Source organism: Protomyctophum parallelum, assembly GCF_964188405.1.
Source record: "Protomyctophum parallelum genome assembly, chromosome: 10".
NCBI lineage: Eukaryota > Metazoa > Chordata > Actinopteri > Myctophiformes > Myctophidae > Protomyctophum > Protomyctophum parallelum.
In genome coordinates this window covers 35790870-35814191 of record NC_139704.1, presented here as the reverse complement: position 1 = coordinate 35814191, position 23322 = coordinate 35790870, and the positions used below count along the sequence as shown (strand labels likewise).

The following is a 23322-nucleotide window of genomic DNA, read 5'->3' as shown; positions in this document are numbered from 1 at the left end:
TAACTTAGCTTATTGAGTACCAGTTATCAGTAAGATTTGGGCTTATCAAGCCTGTTATGGAGCACAGCGGCCCATGACGTCATGGTTAAACAATCAAGACAAGAGGCGATCAAGAAATAAATATAATCATCCATGCTGGCACAAACATGTCTGTCTAAAAGTGTAGATACCTGCCAACCAGCGCTGTCTGGGTAAACACAATTTCCACAGATAAATATTGTGAAAATAGCCGATCTACAAGTTCACAACTGCTAGCGTTACTTACAAGCCACGATGATCTTGCAGATTGGCTATATTTGTTGATTACTTTAGATGCAGAAGCAGCAATGACCTTTTTCTTTTCAATTTGTTTTTTAGGTATTAAAAATGTCTGCGAATTCCATAAATTGTCACTTCACTGTCCTCTGGGGACCCTCCCAAAATAACGTGGGGAACACCCTGGTTGAGAACCATACATGCTTCAATACATGAGTGGCCAAGGGAGATGTACATCGAGTACCTGCAGGCCATGTTGGTTTGCATGGTTTGGACGAAAATGGCCATTTGACCTTCAATACAACTCACTTAATTTCATGCCATTGTGTCCGGTCTTACATGACTCTCCCTCTTCTCCTTTTCGAGGGACTGACTCCATTATGCAGGACAATGACGCCTCCAGGACCAACTCCATCACCTGAACTGTAGCAGTAACACCCATTATGTCATAACAAGAATACCATATAATCAAAACATGTATGAGGACACACAACAAAACATTCCCCTACCATTTTCCCTCTCACTTCACCAATATTGTATCTGGAAATCAGTAGCGTGGATAACCCATAGAGTTATAATATATCGGGATATAACCATTATTTCTTATTTATTTCATCTTTATAGATATTACGACAGCGATCGAGACGTCATCAGACAGCGACGTACCACTTTACGGCAAAACAAACTACGTACGTTGAAGATGCTCCATGTTTTGCGATGTATGCAGAAACATATCTTATATATCAATTCTACATACATGATACATCGTACCTTATCGTTAATACAAAGTACAACTACAAACTACTATCGGCGCCTTCGTGGTGAGTTTAAATGTACATCTAGCGCTTGTTTATGTACACAGATAGAATCCGTTTAGATTACCTCAAACAAACAGGGCTAGATAGAAGTCTCAGTCTCACCTCTTTCCTCCGCGGTAAAGTCCTTCATATTCAATTCATAGGAACATATTGTATGACATACAAAATACAGTACTATCTATGCTACTATGCTATACTAAACTTAAATGAGCTCAGATTGTGGAAGAACTAATCAGTTTACTAATCAATACCACAATTAATGTCCACATACTCTGAAAAGTCCTGCAATCAAATGCTACTTGAGTACGTGATCACTTTAATTGTTAGTTGGGGTGGAGCTGAACCTATAATAATAATACATAATATACATTAGCCGCAATTTGCAACTCTACATTTTTTTAATAATGGGATGAATCTAGAGTTGCAATACCCTCCATTGACTCCCCATTCATCCAATTTGCTTTTGCGATCTGCTTGTATTAAACAACGTTAAACTCACCAACATTGCAGCTCTATGGCTTGAATTATTGCGAACGCAGTGAGCCACTTACTATGACAGCAAGGGCTGAATGTCTGTGTGTGTGTCTGTCCCGCTGTTACACCACCCGCCCGCCACCAGAGGGCGCAGCTGTAGCACACACACACACACACACACACACACACACACACACACACACACACACACACACACACACACAGGGCGCAGCTGTAGCACACACACACACACAACCACACACACACGAGCTGCGTTCGCTTCCCGCGTTTGCGCGTCTTACTTGTCCTCTTTCAATCTGCCAAGCTTTTGTTTAATAAAAATCCACATGTTATGAGCTACTTTCTGTCAAGAAATTCTCTGCAGGTGATTCTTTTTCCAAGTGTTGGAGTTTGGAAGCACTCGTTTTTGCGCTGCTGCCTCCTGCATTATGTGCAATTGCAAAACCGGTGGTACACAGGGCCGTTCAGTGTCTTCGACGAGTGCTTCCAAACTCCACACTTGGAAAAATAATCACCTGCAGAGAATTTCTTGACAGAAAGTAGCTCATAACATGTGGATTTTTATTAAACAAAAGCTTGGCAGATTGAAAGAGAATAATTCAAGCTTGCCCTACAGCTGCAATGTTGGTGAGTTTAATGTTGAATACAAGCAGATTGCAAAAGCAAATTGGATGAATGGGGAGTCAATAGAAGGTATTAGATTCATCCCGATCCCATTATACAAAAATCTAGAGTTGCAAATTGTGGCTTAATATGTGTAATGTATGTTTTTTGTTTTTTAGTTATGATTTGAATCTGCAAAGTAACTAGTAGTAGCCTGCCTAAAGTTGTCAAATAATTGTTATTGTAGTGTATTAAAACCCATTCTGGGCGGGAACCCCTTTTGGTGTTATGTTATGCTTTAGCTATTGAAAAATAGCAGATCTACAAGCTCATAGCGAGCAACAGAGTGGCGCGCTACGAGCTTGTAGGTCTGCTATTTTAGAAAAATCAAAGAACGACTGACATAGAAACATAGCTTTTTCAGAAAACTGTCAGGATGTAGAAGACATTTTTAGAATCTGATCTCAGGTCAAAATGGGTTAAAAGTCTCTAAGTTGTAGTGGAGTATAACTCAATTACTCAAGTAACGTAAAATTACAATACTGCTTTCTTTCTTTATATTCTCTGTTTCAGGTTGGCCTTAAACTTGATGCTTCACATCTGCTACCCTGTCCTGCTGTAACGTCGTGGGCCCAGCCATTTCTACCACCATGAATCCAATACGCAGACAGGGAATCCCTCTATCCGTGAGGCGTCTTTTAACAGACATTGCCCCAAAGGGCGATTACCACTGCAGTGAATGGGATGAAGCCGAACCCCAAAGTGTGACTACAGATGGAATTGTGCTGCCTTCCCGAGGAAGTGCCGACCAGGATGAATTCCTCACGCCGGCCAAGAAACCAGACGATGGGAAGGACCACAGACAGACCCTGGTCTGTGGACTGTGCCAGTCGAAAGCTTCCTGTTATACCTGTCCTCGGTGTAACGTGCCTTACTGTGGCTTGGCGTGTTATCGGAGTCCGGATCATTCTGCTTGCTCTGAGGAGTTCTACAAGGAATCTGTTTTACATGAACTGAAAGACTTGGGGCAGACGGAGGCTGAGGGGAGGAGGAAGATGCAGGATGTCCTTCTGGGTCTCAGGCGAGAGGCAGACAGCCTGGAAGGTGGGATGGAAAGTATTTTAAGGGAGGCGGGCATTGACTCAGATAGCGATGAGGAGGGGGGTGGAGAGGTAAAAAGGGGAGCCCAGATTTTGGAGCTTCTATCCCAGCTAGCTGAGCTTCAACAGTCTGGGGAAGGGAGTACAACAGAGGTGGAGGATATTTTGAGACAACTTAAAGAGCTTGATGGAGAGGAGGGTGGAGATGGGGAGCTGCTGGCTACCACCAGTGTGGGAGACGCAGATGCATTTGAAGGTGGGGAAGAAGAGACAGACTTGTCTGATAGACTCTCAGGGCTAGATCTTGATATGCTTTCGGAAGAGGCACTTTGGGGAATCCTGAACAGTAAGGAGAAAGAGGGGTTTGTGAACCTGCTCAAAGGTGGGGCTCTGGGTGGGCTGGTTCCCCCCTGGAAGCCGTGGTGGGAAGTTCATGACGAGGGAGATGGGCCACTGGTGAAGGTCCTGGAGGCGGAAGAGGAGAGACAACTGGAGGCTGAAGAGGAGAGACAACTGGAGGCAGGAGAAGGGGGAAGCACTAGCCTTAACAATCTTACTGTTAAACAAGTTAACATACCACCAGAAATGGCCCATAACCAGGCTGATTCAGGCAAAAGGTTGAGAAAGACCAAAGGACAAAACAGACAGGACACGATCATGGTTACACATTCAGTCTCACCCGGTGTCCCTCCTATTTCCGTTAAAATTCCAAAGTTGAGTACCTTGACAGCCAGTCCATCTCCTCTCTTATGCTACGGCTTGGTCAATGCACTCTTTGGCTACGCCTTCACCCTGCACCTTTACAACGGTGACATTGACTCACTGACTCTGGAGTTCTGTGACATGGTGCTGGCCGTGTCGGAAGCCTTGAGCTCAAGTAGGGTGTTCAGCTTTCTTCAAGAGGCCACAGAGTGCGGAGAGGCTGCCATCTTGACTGGCGGTTACTTTGACAAGGATGACCCTGAGGCACCAGCCAGGGCAGTGGAAGCAGTTGCTCACATCATGACCGGTAGGAGCAGGACAGACTCTGTTGGATACTGCTTATCAGCCTTGAGTCAGCTCCACTCAGCGCTTTCCAGGGCCAGAGCAGCTCTACCTAAAGGAGCGGAGGAAAAAGAAAAGAGACAGCAGCTCTTCCTGTCGAGAAAAAAGTGTGAATTCTTTCTAGCCTGGGTGTCTGACGACAACGCCTGTGAAATACGAAGACTGGCCATTGGGCTGTGGAACGAGCACAGTAGAAGGAGCAGTAAGAGAATGACGTTGGAGAAAGAGAAGAGATCAGTCGAGGAGAGCTGGAAGAAAGGAAAGAGGAGGGGGAATAGCGTGTTGATAGAAGAATTGAGACAATAAAGTCCTTTTTCTGTATGCTTATTTTTGTCCAGCTCCTTTTGGTGTATGTGCACAAACATTGTCCTAACACAAACATTAAGTCCCATTGACAATGAATGGACAATTTTGAGTGTTAGTGTAAACACAAACATTGCGTAACACAAACATCGAAGGTGAGGAAGCAAATTCTGATTGGTTGCAATGAAATTATGTATGATGATAAGATTACCCCTCACTTCACACTTTTTCACTCATTTAATATTGTAATAAAAATTGTTAATATTTTTGTGATTTCTCATTACAACACATGAATCAAAAATGCATTTCTGTGTCAGACTGTTAAACACGGCATAATAAAAAAAATGAAGCATTAAGTGAGTCTTGTCTGTCTCGAGTGTGCTGTCCCTTCCCAAGAGTTGCAGTTGGAGGTTTTCTGTCACATGATATGTCACATACTACGTGTATGTGTGTGTGTGTCTGTGTGATTGTGCTCACTTTTAACAGTTCATAATCATATTGTAATAGGACATTTGAAAGATTCTGTTGGGATTTCTCAATGCATCACAAAAGAAAATATACCTAATAGGCTTACACATGAAGGTGAAGGTACAAATTTGATTGTTTTTTTTAATTTAGTCAATCAGTTTTGTCTGATTAGTAGTGTATGAGTAATATTAACCTTAGAGTATTATGTATACTCCATAATAACCCATTACCTATGCTATAAACTGGCTCATAGCTAGTCTTTGAACGGTCACGTGGTACGGATGCCCTTCCATGCTGCGACCGAAAACGGCTCCGTTCTGTCAGCAGACATAAGACTTCTGTTCTGTTTATGAGCCAACATCACGACACAACCCCATATTTGGACCTCTCATGGATGGAGACGAGACGACAGACCTTTAAGCGACAGACAGAGACATTTAGTGCTGCTGACATCATGCCAATGTAGAAATTCATATATGGATATAGCCATGGTTCACATGACGCTCGTACTTGTCATGACAATCATCATGACGATGACAGTCATGTTTCAGGGCTAATATGGATATAGCTTGACCAGAACATATGGATATAGATGACTGTCTGTCTATCATGATCGGATCGTTATAGCCGACTGACATCATCAGTGACAAGCATGATTCAGCCATGCCCTATATAAAGAGTGGTTATTGATAAGATAATTGCAAGCACACTATTTCCTATGCTCTCCTTTGCATTATTTATTTGGCCTTAGTAGACTCGACAACCAGTCCCCATTTGAGTAGTATTTACACGCTATTATTTTGAAGAGATCGTCCACCGGAAGTCATTTCTGCTAGGTTATATCTGCCGACGGAACACTGCTTCTGGAAAAACATGGCGGCGCTCTTGAGATCAGCCCGGCTCCTCAGATTCTCGCCTTCGGGGTCCCTTCAGATCGTCGGGACCAAGCGTAATGGACCGCCGCTCAGCCGGCTGTACGGCGGAGCCGTCGGTGGCAGAACAACCGGGCCGTGTACCAGACAGGTTGCCTGCGGCGTGGGAACTGTGCCCAGGTATCACGCAGCCCTGCTAGCTGTGGTCCACGCGTGATCACATTCAAGGGATATGTCATTGAGGGTCAACGAATGACAGTTACGGTTCATCACGTGTAGACAACGATACAATTATTTATTTTACTGAAATGTGTTGTGATGAGATGTCATTCAAACGTGGGGTATGAATGATGACAAATATAGCATGGCCCGAGTGGGCCTCCCTTATTCTTTTTTATACAAGGAAACTTGCTATACATTAATGTATTTATTTTCCTTATGAAACGTACCACTTTTTTATTTTTTAACAGCGTGGGTAACTGTCATTCATGTGAATTATGCATGTCCCTGGCCTGTGTATAACGTTAGTTAGCCCTGTGTGTTAGCCAACTTAGCCAGCCACCTGCAAACTATAGCCCTGAAACATGACTGTCATGATGATTATCATGAACCATGGCTACCTGCAAACAGGCCTATAAGCTTGCTATGCAGATACATGTAGTCTGTCTATGGTCCCATGGCTCATGTTTGATAATTAAGCTACAGTTTATCCTGGCAGTGGCTAGCAGCCTAGCACGCATGGCTACGAGTTAATAGTGATTTGTAATATTGCATGGTCAAGGTCATGGCTCTTGGTAAATAAGCAAGAATTAAGGCCATTTAGGGACAGGGATGGTTTAAAATAAGGTAAACAACTAGGGTCCCGAATGGGGCTAACAGTGGCTGTGGGTGCAATATACATGAAATCATTACTGCTCAGGTGGACACTTTAAGTAACCGATCATAATACGTGTATTGTTGATGACGTACCAAGTCATTAAATTAAATGACATTTATTCTACCTCTGGAGGAGTTGCAACTGGTGTGTTTTGGGCTTTAGTATGGGTATAAATGCACACATTTCACGTAACTTGCAAGTTGCAATACACCATGACAAAAAAATAACCAAAAGGAGAGTGGGGACTAAATGATAATTATTGTTCATTTGTTATTTCATTCCTCATGGCTTATTGGCTTTCTCTTCCTCCTCTTCCCTGAATCCACCACCTCTCCATGCCTTATGCTGTCAGGCACGTGTGGCCCTGTGCATCATCATCATCATCATCATCATCGGGGACCATGCGATGCTACGCTGTCTCTACAGAGCAGAGGGAGGACGAGGCCAGCCTAGGGGTGCGTTCCAAGCAGGCACAGCAGTTTGATTGGGCCCTGGCCAAGTTGGACGACTCTGTGAGGAGGACGGGACGCATCACCAGGACCCAGTTCCTTCGCATATTCCACGACATTTGCAGGACAGGTAGGCCAGCCAATGGGACAGGACGGTCAGCCAGGGAGACACCCGTTGCGCTACTCTTTAGTTCAAATTTACCTTTAAAAGGCTGACCAAATTATTCCCATTATTTTTCTTTAAAACGTTCTATCTGTGAAATTTGGAAATTGTCCATTTTGAAATAAAATAAACAAATGAAAAAAGTCAAAATCACAGCCCCCTCACACATTAGAATGTTCTTCTAAATGTTCTTCAGTGGTTTTTATGTGATTTAACTTTTTTCATTTATTTTTCATATCTTTTTAAATATCCCTTAAGACATAAGTTTTATAAAATTCCCATGTTTGCCTGAGCATCAGCTAACCCTTCAGTATCAGGCAGGATCCCTGATGTAACCGTACAGATAAACAAATGTATTCTACAGTGAAAAAGGAAGTTGTCTTGGACTGATGCAATCAAAAAATAACTCAGGATGTCGTTTGATTTCTCTTGTTTACTTAATTAAAATTATTTGATTCTTCCCAACTTATATTTCTCTCTCCCTATCCTTTGTCCCATTATTATCTTTCTTTCATCTCCCTGTATGTCTTGCTATAGGCTTTCCTAGTGGTAACCAGGCTCTTCTGCTGTTGCGTAGCTGTGGCAGTCTGATGCCAGAGATGCCATATGCAGAGCGCACAGAGCTCGCACACCGCATCTGGGACAAGCTACAGGAGCTGGGTACGGGAACACGCAATAGGACACCCACACCCTTCTTTAACCGTCCTGTTGTTTATGTTGCTGTATCACAGTAGGGTTGACCTGGGAATGGTGTTCGGGTTAAACTATTATAGTATAATAAAATAAATCGGTCACTCCAAGTTATATATTATTTTCAAGTATGTAAAATTTATTTTTGAATGCATCACAATGTAATGAAGGAACTATTTTGGTCAGGGATCACTTGGGCATAAAGTGCAGACATTTTAAGGCAGTCAGCCCCTCGCCATGGCTTGGTTTCCCAATTACCACACAATAACATTCTTGGTGTAAGTTGAAATGAAACAAATGGATGTAATTCCCGAAGAGAGTATAGTTTCCCTGGTTCCATAAGGGATGTTGTACTGAATTAGCATTTTCCCCATCTCTCTGTCTAGGTGCATTGTATGATTCCAGCCACTACAATGCCTTGCTGAAGGTTTATCTGCAGAACGAGTTCAAGTTCTCCCCCACTGACTTCCTGGCCAAGATGGAAGCTGCTAATGTTGCGCCCAACAGAGTATGTATTGCAGGCTGGGTATACACACAACTCTGTAAAACTTCTCGCAGCATTCTTTTGATTCCTTTTTTAGTTTTGTTCATTGTCTCCACCAGACCGAAGGCAGTATGTTTTGCACTCCGTCCGTGTGTGTGTGTGAGATTCACGTCTGTCCGTCCATCTGTGTACAGCTAATCTCCGGCACCGTTAACCCGGTCGATGCAAAATTTTGCGCGCACACACTCCCTGGCAACAATGAAACTCTGCCCCAAACTTTCCAGAACGGCCTGTTATAGTGCCACCAGGAGGCCAACTTTTGAAAAACACATTTTTAGATATTACTCCTCCAGATTCGCTCCAAAAATCCCACAAATCGTTACACACTATCTCTATAGTCATGTGTTCCAAACAGATCTGTCCGATATTTCATATTCCATCCTAATTGGCTAACATTGGCTTTCAAAGTTTGCAAGATTGGCCCGTTTTGAACAAAAAGCATCAAATCACGAACGTAGCGTGCAATTTACGTGACATCTTTCACAGACTTTCCTACTAGGCTGAGGAATATATCCCACCCTTTTCGCATTGGCCTGTTATTGCGCCACCAACAGGTGGATTTTTACAAAACACATTTTGGCATGGGGGGATTATGTAATATTAAATTGCTAACAAAAAAAAATGTAACCACCCAGGTGACCTACCAGAGACTTATCGCAGCTTATTGCCAAGATGGAGACATCGAGGGAGCCAGGTAAGATCACTGTGTGCCCAGTCTGCCCACAAAATGGAATGCTTAGAGGCTCAGTGCTTCATTCACCTTAACCCATTTAGGCCTAAGGCCGATTCTAAAAAACGCCTCTAAATCCTGACCTAAGCTTTCTGAAAAACTTCAAATATTTATATAGCAGCATCAAAAATGTAACATTTTTGAATACTGTACAGAACCCAGAAATGGGTTCCCTGCAGAATGGAGACTGGGATTCCATGAGGCTGATATTGGGTATCAATTATTACTAGATATAAAGATGGGCTGTATACTAGCTTTACCCAACATGATTCATCGTCCTCCATAGTTAGGCTTGAGTTACACTTTGCATTTTTAATTCACTAATAAATTCATTATTAATCATTAATGTGTGAAATGGAAAAAAGGGCTTTGTTACGCCCTCCATATTATTTTGGTCAACGCCTGTGTTTAAAGTGGGAGTGATTGGTGCAGTGAGGAGCTACGGCAGTCACAGTGACACAGACATTCGGACAGACAGACAGACAGACAGACAGACAGACAGACATTGCAAATTATAGTATGATTATAGTATGATGATGATGATGATATATAGTGCTGTGAGTTCTGAACTTGTAGATTGGCTATTTTCGGTGCGTGACACTGGTGCGCAACAAAGTATAAATAAGGATTTATATCCCACACACTGTATTGGCTCTGTGGCAAGTAATCTACGTGTCCCAAGGAATCGAGGTCGGTTGTCAAACCATTCTTGGACAAGTTGCCCTGGACATCCAAAATGACTAACATGTACAGTAAATGACACCAGTCGATATGAACTTCTTTTGCCTCCTGTCTTCCTGTCCTACAGCACCATCCTAGGTTTCATGAAGAGCAAAGACCTGCCAATCACTGAGGCTGTGTTCAACTCCCTGTTAACGGGCCACGCCAAAGATGGGTCAGTGACCTTTTATTACAAATATTTGAAACTGTCTGTCACTGCCTATCTCACATGCCACATTACTTTATGTTGGGGATGCTTTTATTAAAATGTTTGTGTGTTTTGTTCAGTGACATGGAAGGTGCTGTAAACATCCTTCCTGTGATGTGTGGAGCGGGTATCGAACCTGGTCCAGACACTTATGTGGCACTGCTCACTGCATATGCTGACAAGGGAGATATGGAGAATATTAAAAAGGTGTGTATGTGTTCAGTCAGTTATTTGTGGACAGTTCACAGCTCACTTATCAATGTCTACTGTGTTGTAGTGTATATGTATTGTGCCTTTTGTTGAAGTAAATTTCTTTCTTCCATCCACTGTTGCCCCCCCCCCCCTTGCCTCTCGATCCTCCCCTTTTATTTCTGTGTGTGTGCCTCTCTTTAATGTCTGTGTCTCTCTCTGTCAGACAATGGAAACGATGGAGGCTGCAGACAGCAGTCTGATGGACAGGGACCTTATGCAGGTTATCTTCTCTTTGGCCATGGCTGGACACCAGCAGCACATCCCAGTGCTGGTGGAGTGCTTGAGGCAGGAAAGGGGCTATGTACCAGGTACACGCACGGTCACTCATTTTACGCTGCAATCTGAAAACTCGCCTTTTCAAGCTCTCCTCATTCTTCGTGTCGCTCATTTCGATTTTCGATAGATGCTTGTTCACATAACATGTTGTTCTATTGCATGCTGTATGTCGGCATGCTGTTTAGACGGAGGCTAGGATACGATGAGTCCTCTATTGATCCCGACAGGGACGTTCCGTTGTCAAAGGCAGCACAGCAGTTTGGATAAGGTTGCAGGGCAACAAATGTACTGTCGATGGTAGATGCAGACGTCACACTCAAAAGAAACAGCAGTCAATTGATGTTTACCTGGTACCCTATAGTTAGTCTGTAGCACTTGTTTTCCTTGCACTCCATTTACTTGACCATTGGTTCATGGCATGCCACTTACTGTGATCTTGCACTTTGTAGGAGACTTTTTAAGTTGATAGAGCATCTGATAAATACCCTAAATTGTCTAGAAGTAGTCCTTACCGAATATATGAACACCAAATGATGTACAGTGTGGGTGATTTAGTAGATATTATTGCTGTATGTATTTTGAGGTGTAATCGGTCTGGTCTCAGAGTCACTGTACTATAGTAGTACAGGAAAGGTGCAATTCTGGGAAATTGCAAAGTGCCTCGATCGCACAGACGCAGCCGTGAGGCCGACTGATGTAATTCTTTTGGAATTAATCTTCGTAATTATGAACCTCCCAAGTTCTATAAATATAGCGCTTACAGTCTCCAAGTAAAGTTCACAATTCCTGTTTCGCTAAAAGGCTAATCAAATCAAAGACAAACGGGGATATGTGTGTTGTATATGTGTATGATACTGTATGTGGCTTAAGGAAATGTCCTCTTGTTTCTGTAGATGCTATGAACCTGTGTTTGAGCCTGATCACGCAGGGCCAGGAGGACACGGCCTTCACAATCCTGAAGACCTTCTCCAAATCGGAGTCTGACAACGACAACCCCAATGTGGGCAACTTCTTCCTCAGACACCTTGTCAACATGGAGAAGGTACGTACACGCACACATGGATTTGTGATATGGCGCTTCTCATGATACCGCTGTGAGCGTTCCACATAGTGAGACAGCTCACTCTTATTATCGGAGAGCATGGAGGCGAGGACACAAATTCTCATTGGCCTGGAATGAGATGATGTATTTTGATGATAAGAGCGCCCCTCAATTCACACGGCTGTGATTTTTATTTTCACAGCTGTTTAATGAAAGGCAAAAGTAAGACAAAATGGAAACATGTGTAATTGGTATTACACACATTCTTTTTTTAATACTGTTTTTAGGTATTAGGCATTTTGTATGACATATGCTCTGAAAAAGCATGGTTAGCGACCAATGGTGCGCACACAGAACCCGGGTGCCAACCGAAATGCCTTCGTATTGAGAGCCACATTTTGAGAGAATGCGAGACTATGGAATTCTTTGGCAACTTAGTATATTTAGAGGCCACTGGGGAAAAGTTTAAAGCTGACAACGATGTTGGGGGGGCAACATTGACCTTCAATAAATGCCCACGTTGGCAATTGATCTTGGAGCCAAAATGAGAGCGCACGTAAATTACACGCCCAGTAATAGAGTTTGAAGTTAGGTAATCCCATTCCGCCCTCTGATTTAGGCCTTCCTTATTCAGGGGTGTTTCTTATCCCAAATGAACTTGGAGAGATAATTTTAGTGTTACACACGTATTGATCACGTATGCATAATAATATGAAATCATTTTGAATGTGTGTTTGTGCATGTGGACCTCAGCCTGTGGAGAAGATTGTCGATTACTGCAAAGAACTCCAGGATGCCAATCTACATTCATCACCACTGCTGTTCACTCTGTACTTTGCACTGGAGGACAAAAGGACAGGTATACACTCACTCACTCACTACATCATAACACGTTCTCAAACATACATAGGTACTCTCTCACTCCTACAGACACATTTTCCCATATAGGCTGACACTATGGCCCTCATTAATCAATGCAGTGTAAAATCTGCCTCAAATTTGAGTGTCGGTTTTGGAATACACTGACGTCTGCACAGCATTTATGAAGTGATCGCAAACAGCTGATCCTTCCTTAATTTCTTAAAAAGAGTGTTAATAAATGTGACGGCTGAAATCAATCTGGCACGCCCCATGAACTCAAGCATGAACAACTGCATAGTTACATGATGGAAAAATCCAATAAAGTTTCCCCCGCTCGCCTCGCCTATATACCTATAGATGCGGATGCGGTCCCCACTTGCACTGGCTCGGCACATTTGGCATTCGAGCGACGTTGCACATACCGTAACTCGAGAAAGACATGGGCCTGCTGTAGATTGCAGTAACCTACCCGTTGGGAGACTTGACTCTCTAGCTGCCTTGTTGCAACACTGCAGTCTACCTCAAATGCCTCTCCATGTCATGACACTATTCCAGCACAGGCAGTGCAAAATTGCAAATCCTCGCATGTATAGGCCTATGCGCTCATGCGAAACACTGTTTAAATGGCTTAAAGGTGTAGTGAAACGGTGGGCATTTTATTTTGAAGTTTCAGCTTGAAAAGCTGGCTCTGAAGTTTCTGAACCAATCAAGAGCGTCGCATCCCTTCAGGCGATGGGACGGTAGCTATGCTACACGCAGGACGCATGGATTGTGTTTGTTTACAAGTCAGATAGTCTGCCAGCTGTACCAGTTTACTGCCATGTGGCTTATTTATACCCTATAATGTTTTCAGATACATATTTTAGCGTGATGATTAAGTTTAAACTGAGTAATACACTGTCTGGATGTTATCTTGAATGGGAATAAAAACTGAGGATTTCAGATGATCAGTAGCAGCTGTATTGGACAGACGTGCAGATATGGGGAAACAAACAGGTCATTTTTATAGTTTTTTATCGATGTGGGCTTCGACAAGTCATCACGCACTACGTTTTCGTTTTCAGGAAGTAATTCGATTTGATGGACTTTTGATATAAAAATACACAAATGAAAATGTACCCTTTTTTGTCATCCATTGTTGGGTATGCTGCTCATATGATTACCACGGATGTTAAGTGATTTCTTTTTCATTTCACTACACGTTTAAGCATCTAACTTGCAACATTGTTTTTAATTGCAAGATTTTAATTGCTTGTACACTTGGAAATATTATTAGTTTTATATACATTTTAGAAGTGAAAACATATGTTTAGATGCCTTTGACAGCCTGTCAGCTGGTCAGACAATGCTGCTCCGCTTTTCTACGACAAACGGGTGAGGACAAAGCCTACGACAGATCAAGCGTGATATTTGGCCGGGCGCACGTTCAAGTTCATGCTGGAATGATAAATGCCGTGCACCCGTATTTGTGCGTACGCCGCGTTGATAAATGAGGGCCTATGCCTATACAGATTACAGCCCTTACTATACAAACTCCTCATGGTCATGAAAAGCTGGAACAAATTGCTGAATTGGGGATGGGGGGGGTGCACTTTTCAAGATCCGGAACAGAATGTAGCTTAGACATAGACGAGTCATGCCACAACTGGGGAAAATGACTGCTGTTAACTAAGCTTGACCGGTAGAGTTAACCAGTGAAGTTGCCACCATTGCACCAAACATTTACTGACCTTTTTATTATATGATGATGATTTATTTTCAGGTTTTTCCGTTGAACTGATGAAGGCAGTGAAGGAGCAGGGTCTACCCGTAAAGCCTCACTACTTTTGGCCCCTCCTTGTGCAGCATGTGAAGGACGACAACACTGCAGGTACACACACACACACACACACACACACACACACACACACACACACACACACACACACACACACACACACACACACACACACACACACACACACACACATCCATTTATAACTTTGGGGATCACACTGAGGTGTAATGCCAACCAATAACAAAATATTTTTCAAGAACTTGGATGAGGGCACGGTACTGAATCCTTCATGACCATGAGAGTAGTAATGAAGATTGCTCGGTCGATAGACGGCTTTGCCTTCTGGCTCAGCTCTCTTTTCGTCACAGCTGCTCTGATTCTCCGGCTGATCTCCTGCTCCGTCCTCCCCAAGACCCCGAGATACTTAAACTCCATAACCCGGGGCAAAGTCTCATTCCCTACTTGGACTGCACAATCCCATCAGTTTCCCGATGAGAACCACATGGCTTCCGATTTGGAGATGCTGATCCTCATCCCCAGCCGCCGCACGTTCTACTGCGAACCGATCCAGTGAGAGCTGAAGGTCTTGGACCGATGGTGCCATCAGGACCGCATCCTCTGCACAAAGCAGTGATGCGACCCTTAGCTCACCGAACCGTATACTAGTATACTCTCTCACCCACTACTTCGCCTTGAGATCCTGTCTATGAATATCACAAACGGGAGAGGTGACCAGGCGCGGCCGAATTTAGATGTCAGTTTATTTAGTCCGATGCTTCGCAGATTTGTTGTTCACCTACCTGGAGGTATGCTATAGTTTCAATGTACAAAATTATTATTTTGATAGAATATTGTGTAGACAGCTGACGCTTGGTTTACTTGTGATCCTAGCACTACACTACACACACTCTGCATTTGCTTATTGTAAGTCGCTCTGGTTAAGTGAGTCTGCTAAAGGCCTACATTGAAAATTGTACATGCTTTTTTGTGGGTTATGATTTAATCAGCGGTCTGCCCCAGAAAGGGCTTTTAGAAGGGAACTCTCCTCAAATATGAATGAGTGATCCCTCTGGGAGGGATTACACAGGTTCAGGGCAGTCATGGGCAAAGACGTCTGATCCCTGCCTGAAAGTTAGAAGACATAATCACACAAACAGAAGTTATCACGCACACACGCACGCACACACACACACACAGTCACACACAGACACACACACTCTAGAGCGTTCTAGTAATGGATTGTAAAGTTTAAAGAGATTATTACTTCAGCCATTCTCTGGACAGCCTGCCCCCAAATGACACAGACTCACCTCTCCACCTCCAAATGCTAGTTCATATTAGATCATTAGATCATTTTAGTCCTCTGGACCTAAGACTGGAAAGCTTTTCATAGTTCAGACTAGATAACATGATTTAGGCGCAGTGATCAAAGTAGTTTTCTAAAACATGTGGGCAGTAAACTATGTTGAGTTTGAAAGTGGGAAAGCTGTGAGGGAAAGTGTAGAAGAGACAGATGGAAAGGCAGAATCAAAGTTTTTTACATAAATTAATTATGACAACTTCACTTTGAGTTTGACTAATCGATAAAGGGGCACAGAGTGTGTGTGTTGACTGGTGTCTGCTTCATGGCAGAAGCCTGGGGATTCCTTGAGGACACTGGGGAGGTTCAGTAGCCCAAGGCATGTCACATACCAGGGCGCGCACACACAGTGCACGTGCACCTACACAGGCACAGGCTGGAGGCGAAAGGGTCAAATGTCATTTTGCTCCAGTGCCTGCCTGTCCCCAAGTTCTGGATCAAATCTATGGGCTCCAGTCCCACCCCTCCCCCTTGCTTTACCTTTAAATCCATGTTTAGTATTTGATGAGCTTTGGGAAAAAAAATCATCTCTGTGACAGTTAAGCGGCGCTCTGAGAGCCGACACCCCTGTCAGAATTCACAATGTCTTGCCCGGCTCACCCTGTCAAGCGCGCTTAGTCACAAGAAGCCGGCTTTCAAAACATTCTTATTTATGCTGAGCTCTCACTGTCTCTTTGGGGGTTCTCTTTTGTTGGCCAGCCATTAATAAGTTATGTAATTTTTCCCACTGTCGGCTAATTGACAGCATTTGAGCTGGCATGGCACTAGGAGATGGAATGGACTTGTACCGTATGTTGCAGATTCCCTGCTTTGAGTGGTGACGCCTCAGTGCCAGGAGGCCAGTTGGGACACACACACACACACACACACACACGCACACGCACACGCACACGCACGCACACACACAAGCACAGTGCTGGTTCTCACCCTTTAAACCACGCGCTCTGAAATCCATGCAAACACGATGAGCCGAAAAACATCCATTTAGTTGTCGTGGCACTTACCGGAACTAAAGGAAGAATAAGGACGACAGGAAATCTTCTCTTTTGCTCACATGCACTCACTCTGCTCCTGAACATGTTGGCTTTAGCCCTCATGAATGATACAGCCACTTCTTGCCCTTTCTCTCATTGGCTGTAGGAAGTGTGTGTGTGTGTGTGTGCAGGTGACGTGACTGATGCGGAGTGACTTGATTTCATGTAAATGCGAGAGCTCTGAGGGAATTCACTTTGGATTACGCGCGCCAGTGTGCACGGCCCCATGAAATATTAAGCGTTGTGTCACTTTTTGTCCACAGGTGTCACTAGCAGGCAGAAGCTGGGTAGCCGAGTAACAGTAGGGGAAGTGGTGGTGGGGGGTCTTTGCATTTTGATGAGGTGTGGATTTGGCGGGTTTAGCGGAAGCATATGCTAGGACCACGCTTCCACCTGCCGCCAGCAAAGCCAGTGCTTGTCAGTCCTTTAGATGTAATGTGCGTTTATTGCTTCTGACACTGTTGAAGGAAAGGAGGAAGACTTGGGAGAACATGGGGGGGGGGGGGGGGGTTGTGCAGTGTTGTCAGGTCTTGGGTTTGTATTCCGCGTGACAGGAGAGATGCAAAGGCCTTCATTCATGTCTGGTCTGCCCAAGCTCTTAAGCCTCATCTCTATTTTGTGTGTGACGACGACCTCCTCATCCTGTCCTCACCCTTTTGGTGTTTTAAACATGTTATAATTTAGCTATTGAAAAATAGCAGATGTACAAGCTCGTAGCTTGTAGGTCTGCTATTTTTGAAAAATCGTTATATGTGGCGCAAATCATTGAATATGTATTTCAGAGAGAACATTTCTAACTAAAATATTTGCTTCTGGGGGCGGTCCCTGGAACTACATATTTTGAGTTGGGGTTCCGTGGCCCAATAGAGATAATTCTGGGGGTCCTTGACATGAAAAAGGTTGAGCACCACTGATATAGAAACATAGGTTTTTCTGAAAGAATTTTGGATTTAGAAGCCTTTCTTTTTAATCGACCTCAGTCCAAAATGGGCTAATGCAGCCCCCCCCTCATCTGTTCTTAATGGGAATAGCACCGTGGCACTGGCTCATGCAGTCCTCCATTAACTATGTGCTGGCCTGGGTCATGTTAATTGCCGGGATGAGACCAAGGTTGTCACCCTGATTTCGAGAGGGGAAAAAGAAAATGGGACAAGGAGGGGAAAAAAAGCACACTTGAAGCCGAACAGAACCTCTAACCTACCTTCTGTAAAGAGGAATAATGCTGCTTGCAAAGTGTGTTTTCAAACGACACACGTCTCCATCGCTACTGAGGTCTATTTTAGGAGACAGACAAAGAAACTGAAGTAGGGAGGGAGAGAGAGAAGAGGAGATATGACGGGTACTCATGTCCAAAGATGGAAGATGACAGGTAATGGTTCCACTCCACTCCTCCTCTTCCTCTCCTCTCTCTTCTCCCTCTCTGCTCTTGTTTGACAGTTAACCTGAAGACATGCATCTGATGATCATATCTTGTGACCATTGCCATGCATAGATCTGCTATTTATTGCCGCGTGACACCACACGTAACAAAGTACCGTATATCAGGCCCTTTACTCACTGACCCCGTAGTGCAGGTCGTCTTATGTGGTATATCAGGCTTCAGAATGGGACAAGTCATGTAGGCCCATGCTAATGGTGTGCTCCCACAATTATTTAGACTGCTAAAGCAGAGGATCACAGCACAGGCAGGGAATTGATTTGTGCCACATTTTCACGATTTCTCAAAAATAGCAGACCTACAAGCATAGCCACCGAGTGGCGCGCTATGAGCTTGTAGATCTGCTATTTTTCAATAGCTAAAGTATAACATAATGCTTAGTTAAAGCACCAAAAGGGGTTCCCGTCTAGCCTCACTATGTAACGTTTTCTTAATGAATGCAATGCAGTTTTGTCCAAATCTGTATGGTAGAGTATGTTAATATACAATATAACTTATACAATTGGGGTGGTTATGTTGTCTCCCCGCATTTCTGTCGAGACGTTAAAATTGTGTAAAAGGTCATATCTCACCTAGAGACGGGATCTGACACGAATTTTGACCTGATGGTCAAGATTCAATCTACGGTAAGCAGGGCCAGCTCCATTATGTTCAATGGTAAAAATTTCAGCAAATCCAGGGTAGAAGAGAAAAGTTGTGTTGCTTTAACCCATTTTTGGCGTGAACCCCATTTGGTGTTTTAAGTTATACTTTAGCTATTGAAAAATAGCAGATCTACATACTCATAGCGCGGCGTAGGTCTACTATTCTTTTTAAATCGGGAAAAGGTGGCGCAAATCTATGGATATATATTATTTCAGAGCGAACGATTTTAACTCAAATCTTTGCTTCTGGGGTGAGGGTCCCTGGAACAACATATTTTCAGATGGGGTTTCGGCAGCCAATTACATATAATTTTTGGAGTCCTTGACATGAAAATGTATAAGAACCACTGACATAGAAACATAGTTTTTTCTGAAAACTGTCAGTATTTAGAAAACATTTATTTAGAATCGTCCTCAGGACAAAATGGGTTAATTAGTAAAAGGATAATGTCTTTGTGTGGCCAAAATAAAGTAATTGTGACACCCACAGCCAAAGAGGCAATTGAAGGAAGTGCACTTGCTCCACATGCTAAAGTAATTGTGTTCTTTGCCACCGAGCCTTTTGAAGTTTCATAATCCTTGATCATGCATAATCTTAATGCATTGATTTTAATTTAAATAGACAGTACTGCAGTCGAGTGAAAAAGCGTGTTTTAGTCCCAGTAGTGGTGGTGGGGCTCTTTTTTTTTATAACTTCATTTGTTTTGGTTTTTAAGACAAGACAGATAATACAATACATATAACACCACAAACGTACAAAAAAAGAAAAAAAAAGAAACAGGCATCGACATTAAGTTTCAAATTTACATACATTTTTCTAGGCATTTACAATTGTCTCTCATTCCCCTATACCCTTAAATATTGTCCATTTATACCATTTGCCTTCCATTTTTTCTTCTTGTAGCCTCAGACGGTGTGTCAGTTTCTCCATAAAATGTATCTCCTGAATCAAGTCCTCCCATTGTCCCTGTGTTGGAGGTTCCATCTGTCCCCATTTTCTTGTGACAGCTTTCTTTGCTGCCGCCAGTAAAATGTTTACCAGATCTCTATCCTCTCCTCGAATCTTACCCCCCATCAAGTTTCCTAAAATGGTGGGGCTCTTTAAGGATGCCAATGTTTGTCGGTCCTGCTTCCATCCAACATCTTGGTCTTGGAAACTACTGTCTGGATTGCCATGGAATTTGCCGTACAGTCATGCTTCTGAAAGATGAACACTGCTATTTTGGTGACCCTCTAGCACCACCCAAGTTCCCCCATCTTCTAGAACGGACATTCAAACAGCCAGACGTGAATACGTGGAATAGATGCTTCATGTTACCCCCACTTAGTAATCATGCCTTTTTAAAAGCTCTCGAACGCACTCTAAAAAACACACGGTCGACCAAAAAGTGCTGATGATTGAGAAATCTCACGTGAGCTAGGAGACAGAAACGTCCACATATACAGTACATGTATATACTTAGATGCACGCCAGTGTTGCGCACTGAAAATAGTCGATCTACAAGATCACAACGAGTGTCTGCGAAACATGCTGTGGGCTTGTTAGATCAGCTATTCTCGGTGCGCAACACTGGCGCTCGACAAAGTATATCGGGGCTTTTATACCGCCCGCGTCCCCATTCACTTGTTCCGTATCCGTCTGGCTCACCACCAAATGCACCATGGATTATTCAGCAGGAAAACAGGTGCTCCCCTCTCTCCCTTTCATAAAAACACGACGGCTGACATGGGATGAGACTGGCAAGAATGGACAGAGGATATGAGTCTTCCATTGAGAAGAGTAGGGAGCAGATCGCCCCGTTTTACTTTTTCTTGAAAGTGCCCCGCGGAAGGCGGGATAGTGAGAGGGGATGAATGAATGAGTGATCCGTATGGATGGATGGATGGCGGGATGGCTAGATGAACCGGGCCCAGAGTGGTTCAGGTAGCCCTACCTGGGGGTAATGGAGCCCCCCGGCCGGGGGTTTTAATGGCGGATAAAAGCACTGGCTTCATCTTTTATTCAGCTAAAGAGAGAGACTGCCAGGTGAACACACGCCTCCCAAGAGGACACAGAAATACAGAGCCCGTGTCTCAGAACCCGAGTGGAGAGTAAACACACACACACAGACACGGGCGCGCCTGCACACACACACACACACACCAAGGTGCACTGACCCTGGGAAGCACTTAGCAAGTTTGCTGAGGTCTGCATGGGAACAAGGTGTATTGATGTGTTCTCAGCAGTCATATATAGCATATGGATTCCTTGATATTTATGTCATCACATACACATAGCAACACGCTAAATATGGATACGTATGCATTTGAGCGAGCGCGCGCGCGCGCGCATGCGCGCGCCCGCACACACACACACACACACACACACACACACTTTGTAAGCATTTGGGGACATTGCATTGACACTGGCAGCCATTCCAGATCTCCTAACCCAATTAAACTTCTGTGAAATCCAATTGGGAGACACCAATCATGCCCCAAATTTGACACACACACACACACACACACACACACACACTGTCACACACACACACACACACACACACACACATGCATATTCATTTAGACCCATGTCTTCTGTGGGCACACTCGGGCATATGCAAAGTGGCTCCTCAATATACGCACGCGTGCACGCACGCACACACACACACGCGCACTTCAGGGCATATTGAGTGTGTGAGTTGCTATTCCATATGCATGTGGCTGTTTTGGCCCATTTCCCTGGGGCAGGACCACAGGGCTCTGCTGGAGAGCAGGGTGATGGTGCAAGAGTCCACTTCAGGCTGTGTGAGAGAGAGAGAGACTGACTGACTGAATGTGAGTGCATGTATCCACCAGCGCAGCCCAAGGCTGTGAGGAGCAGCCATTAGTATTCTGAGACTGAGTTTATGAATCTGTGCCCAACTCTTCGGGTGAGAGAATGTGCGTGTTGGTTTATTTCTTGGAGCCTGATTAAAGCACTGCGTCCACGGCTCCAGGCCTGAATGTGAGATTGTGGGGGAAATGTTAATGTCTGTCAAATGATTGCAACTGTTTTTCATTTCTCGACACATTTTCTACAGCTTTATTTGCTTCCAATAAAACCGAAATACAGGAAAGGACTGACATTACATACAGTCAATCATACAGACATATGCATAGGGGGGGGGATATGTTTCTCGACTAACTCACTCATAGATACTGTCTTGTATACATACAGGGGAATATAAAGTCCATTAATGGGTCACTCAAGGTGGTCAACCATACAAAAGGAAAATAAACTCAACTTATATACTAAATTCAAAAATTCTGGTCTTATGGTAAATACATTAGTAAGCCAGTTAAACCAGTTCTCCATGAAAGCTTGTAATTCTCACTATTATTATTGTATTGTAGATTAAATCAATCCACTAATTTATTGTCTGTATATCTTTCTTAAGCCATTTTTGGTTAATATTAATATTATATATTCTATGTTAATATAAATTTATATTTTCTTCTTCTTGCTTTGTACATTTAAGTTCTTCTAGGTCAGTAAGATACATCAAATGCATTTCAACAACTGCTTCCGAGACACTGTCAAATGGACACTTCTCCAATATGGGCAACCCCAGAAAATATAATAAAAATAAATAAATAAAAGGTTCGGCATTACCTCCCCACAGGATCTCCAACAGTCGGACAGATTTGAATACTTGTTCTTCTTAAAAAAAATTATCCCACCATTTTGCAACCCATTTTCATCACCCAGTGTCAATTATCTAATGTAATCCTGTGCGCTACACTTCCTCTGCCAAACTGGTGGGGCAGCAGACTGACCTCATGCTTCCTTCTATGCATGAGGAGTCCAATCTGCTTCTTTTCACCTGACGGGGGAGAGTTTCCCCGGGCCGGACGTAATGGATGGAAGTAACACGTTGTTCTGACCAGTTCCTTTCCCCTCCCATCAGGCCCCTGGCTGACCAGGGGGAGGTAGTTTAGAGACCAGGATTACTGCATGTTTTTTGTGAGGGTACCTACAGTACCCTAGGGGACACGGGGAGAACATGCAAACGCCACACAGAAAGGCCCTTTCGCCAACCTCGCCTTTGGTATGGGCACTGATGACGCGGAGGAGAGAACACGTCCACAGCGGGAATCGAACCTAGCTGTGAGGCGACAGCACTACCGACTGTGCCACCGTGCCCTTGATTACTTGTTTTTCTACTCTGGAGTACAGAAGAAACGAGTCACATTTTCCAGCTGCAGTCTCCATGTGGGGGAACTAGTCATTTTCCACTGATGTTTGCTTTTCAATATAGTTCAAGTTAATCTACTGTA

The 23322-nt window shown here is 43.7% G+C and overlaps 2 protein-coding genes across 2 annotated transcripts in view; both read left to right on the top strand.

Annotated features, from left to right (window-relative positions):
* The first annotated feature begins 934 nt into the window (after positions 1–934).
* Positions 935–4944, top strand: znhit2 (zinc finger, HIT-type containing 2). Its single transcript, XM_083774470.1, has 2 exons — positions 935–1076; positions 2745–4944. Exon 2 carries the CDS (start codon positions 2822–2824, stop codon positions 4619–4621), a length of 1800 nt encoding a protein of 599 aa, XP_083630596.1. The 5' UTR covers positions 935–1076; positions 2745–2821; the 3' UTR covers positions 4622–4944.
* Positions 4945–5943: 999 nt separating this feature from the next.
* lrpprc (leucine-rich pentatricopeptide repeat containing) overlaps positions 5944–23322 on the top strand; it is a 79571-nt gene continuing 62192 nt past the window's right edge. The window contains exons 1-11 of the mRNA XM_083775146.1: positions 5944–6138; positions 7188–7414; positions 7985–8107; positions 8524–8645; positions 9317–9375; positions 10220–10306; positions 10420–10546; positions 10755–10899; positions 11761–11909; positions 12663–12768; positions 14533–14640. Of these exons, the coding sequence (XP_083631272.1) occupies positions 5960–6138; positions 7188–7414; positions 7985–8107; positions 8524–8645; positions 9317–9375; positions 10220–10306; positions 10420–10546; positions 10755–10899; positions 11761–11909; positions 12663–12768; positions 14533–14640 (1432 nt within the window). The 5' untranslated portion in view covers positions 5944–5959. The remainder of the gene's footprint in view (positions 6139–7187; positions 7415–7984; positions 8108–8523; positions 8646–9316; positions 9376–10219; positions 10307–10419; positions 10547–10754; positions 10900–11760; positions 11910–12662; positions 12769–14532; positions 14641–23322) is intronic.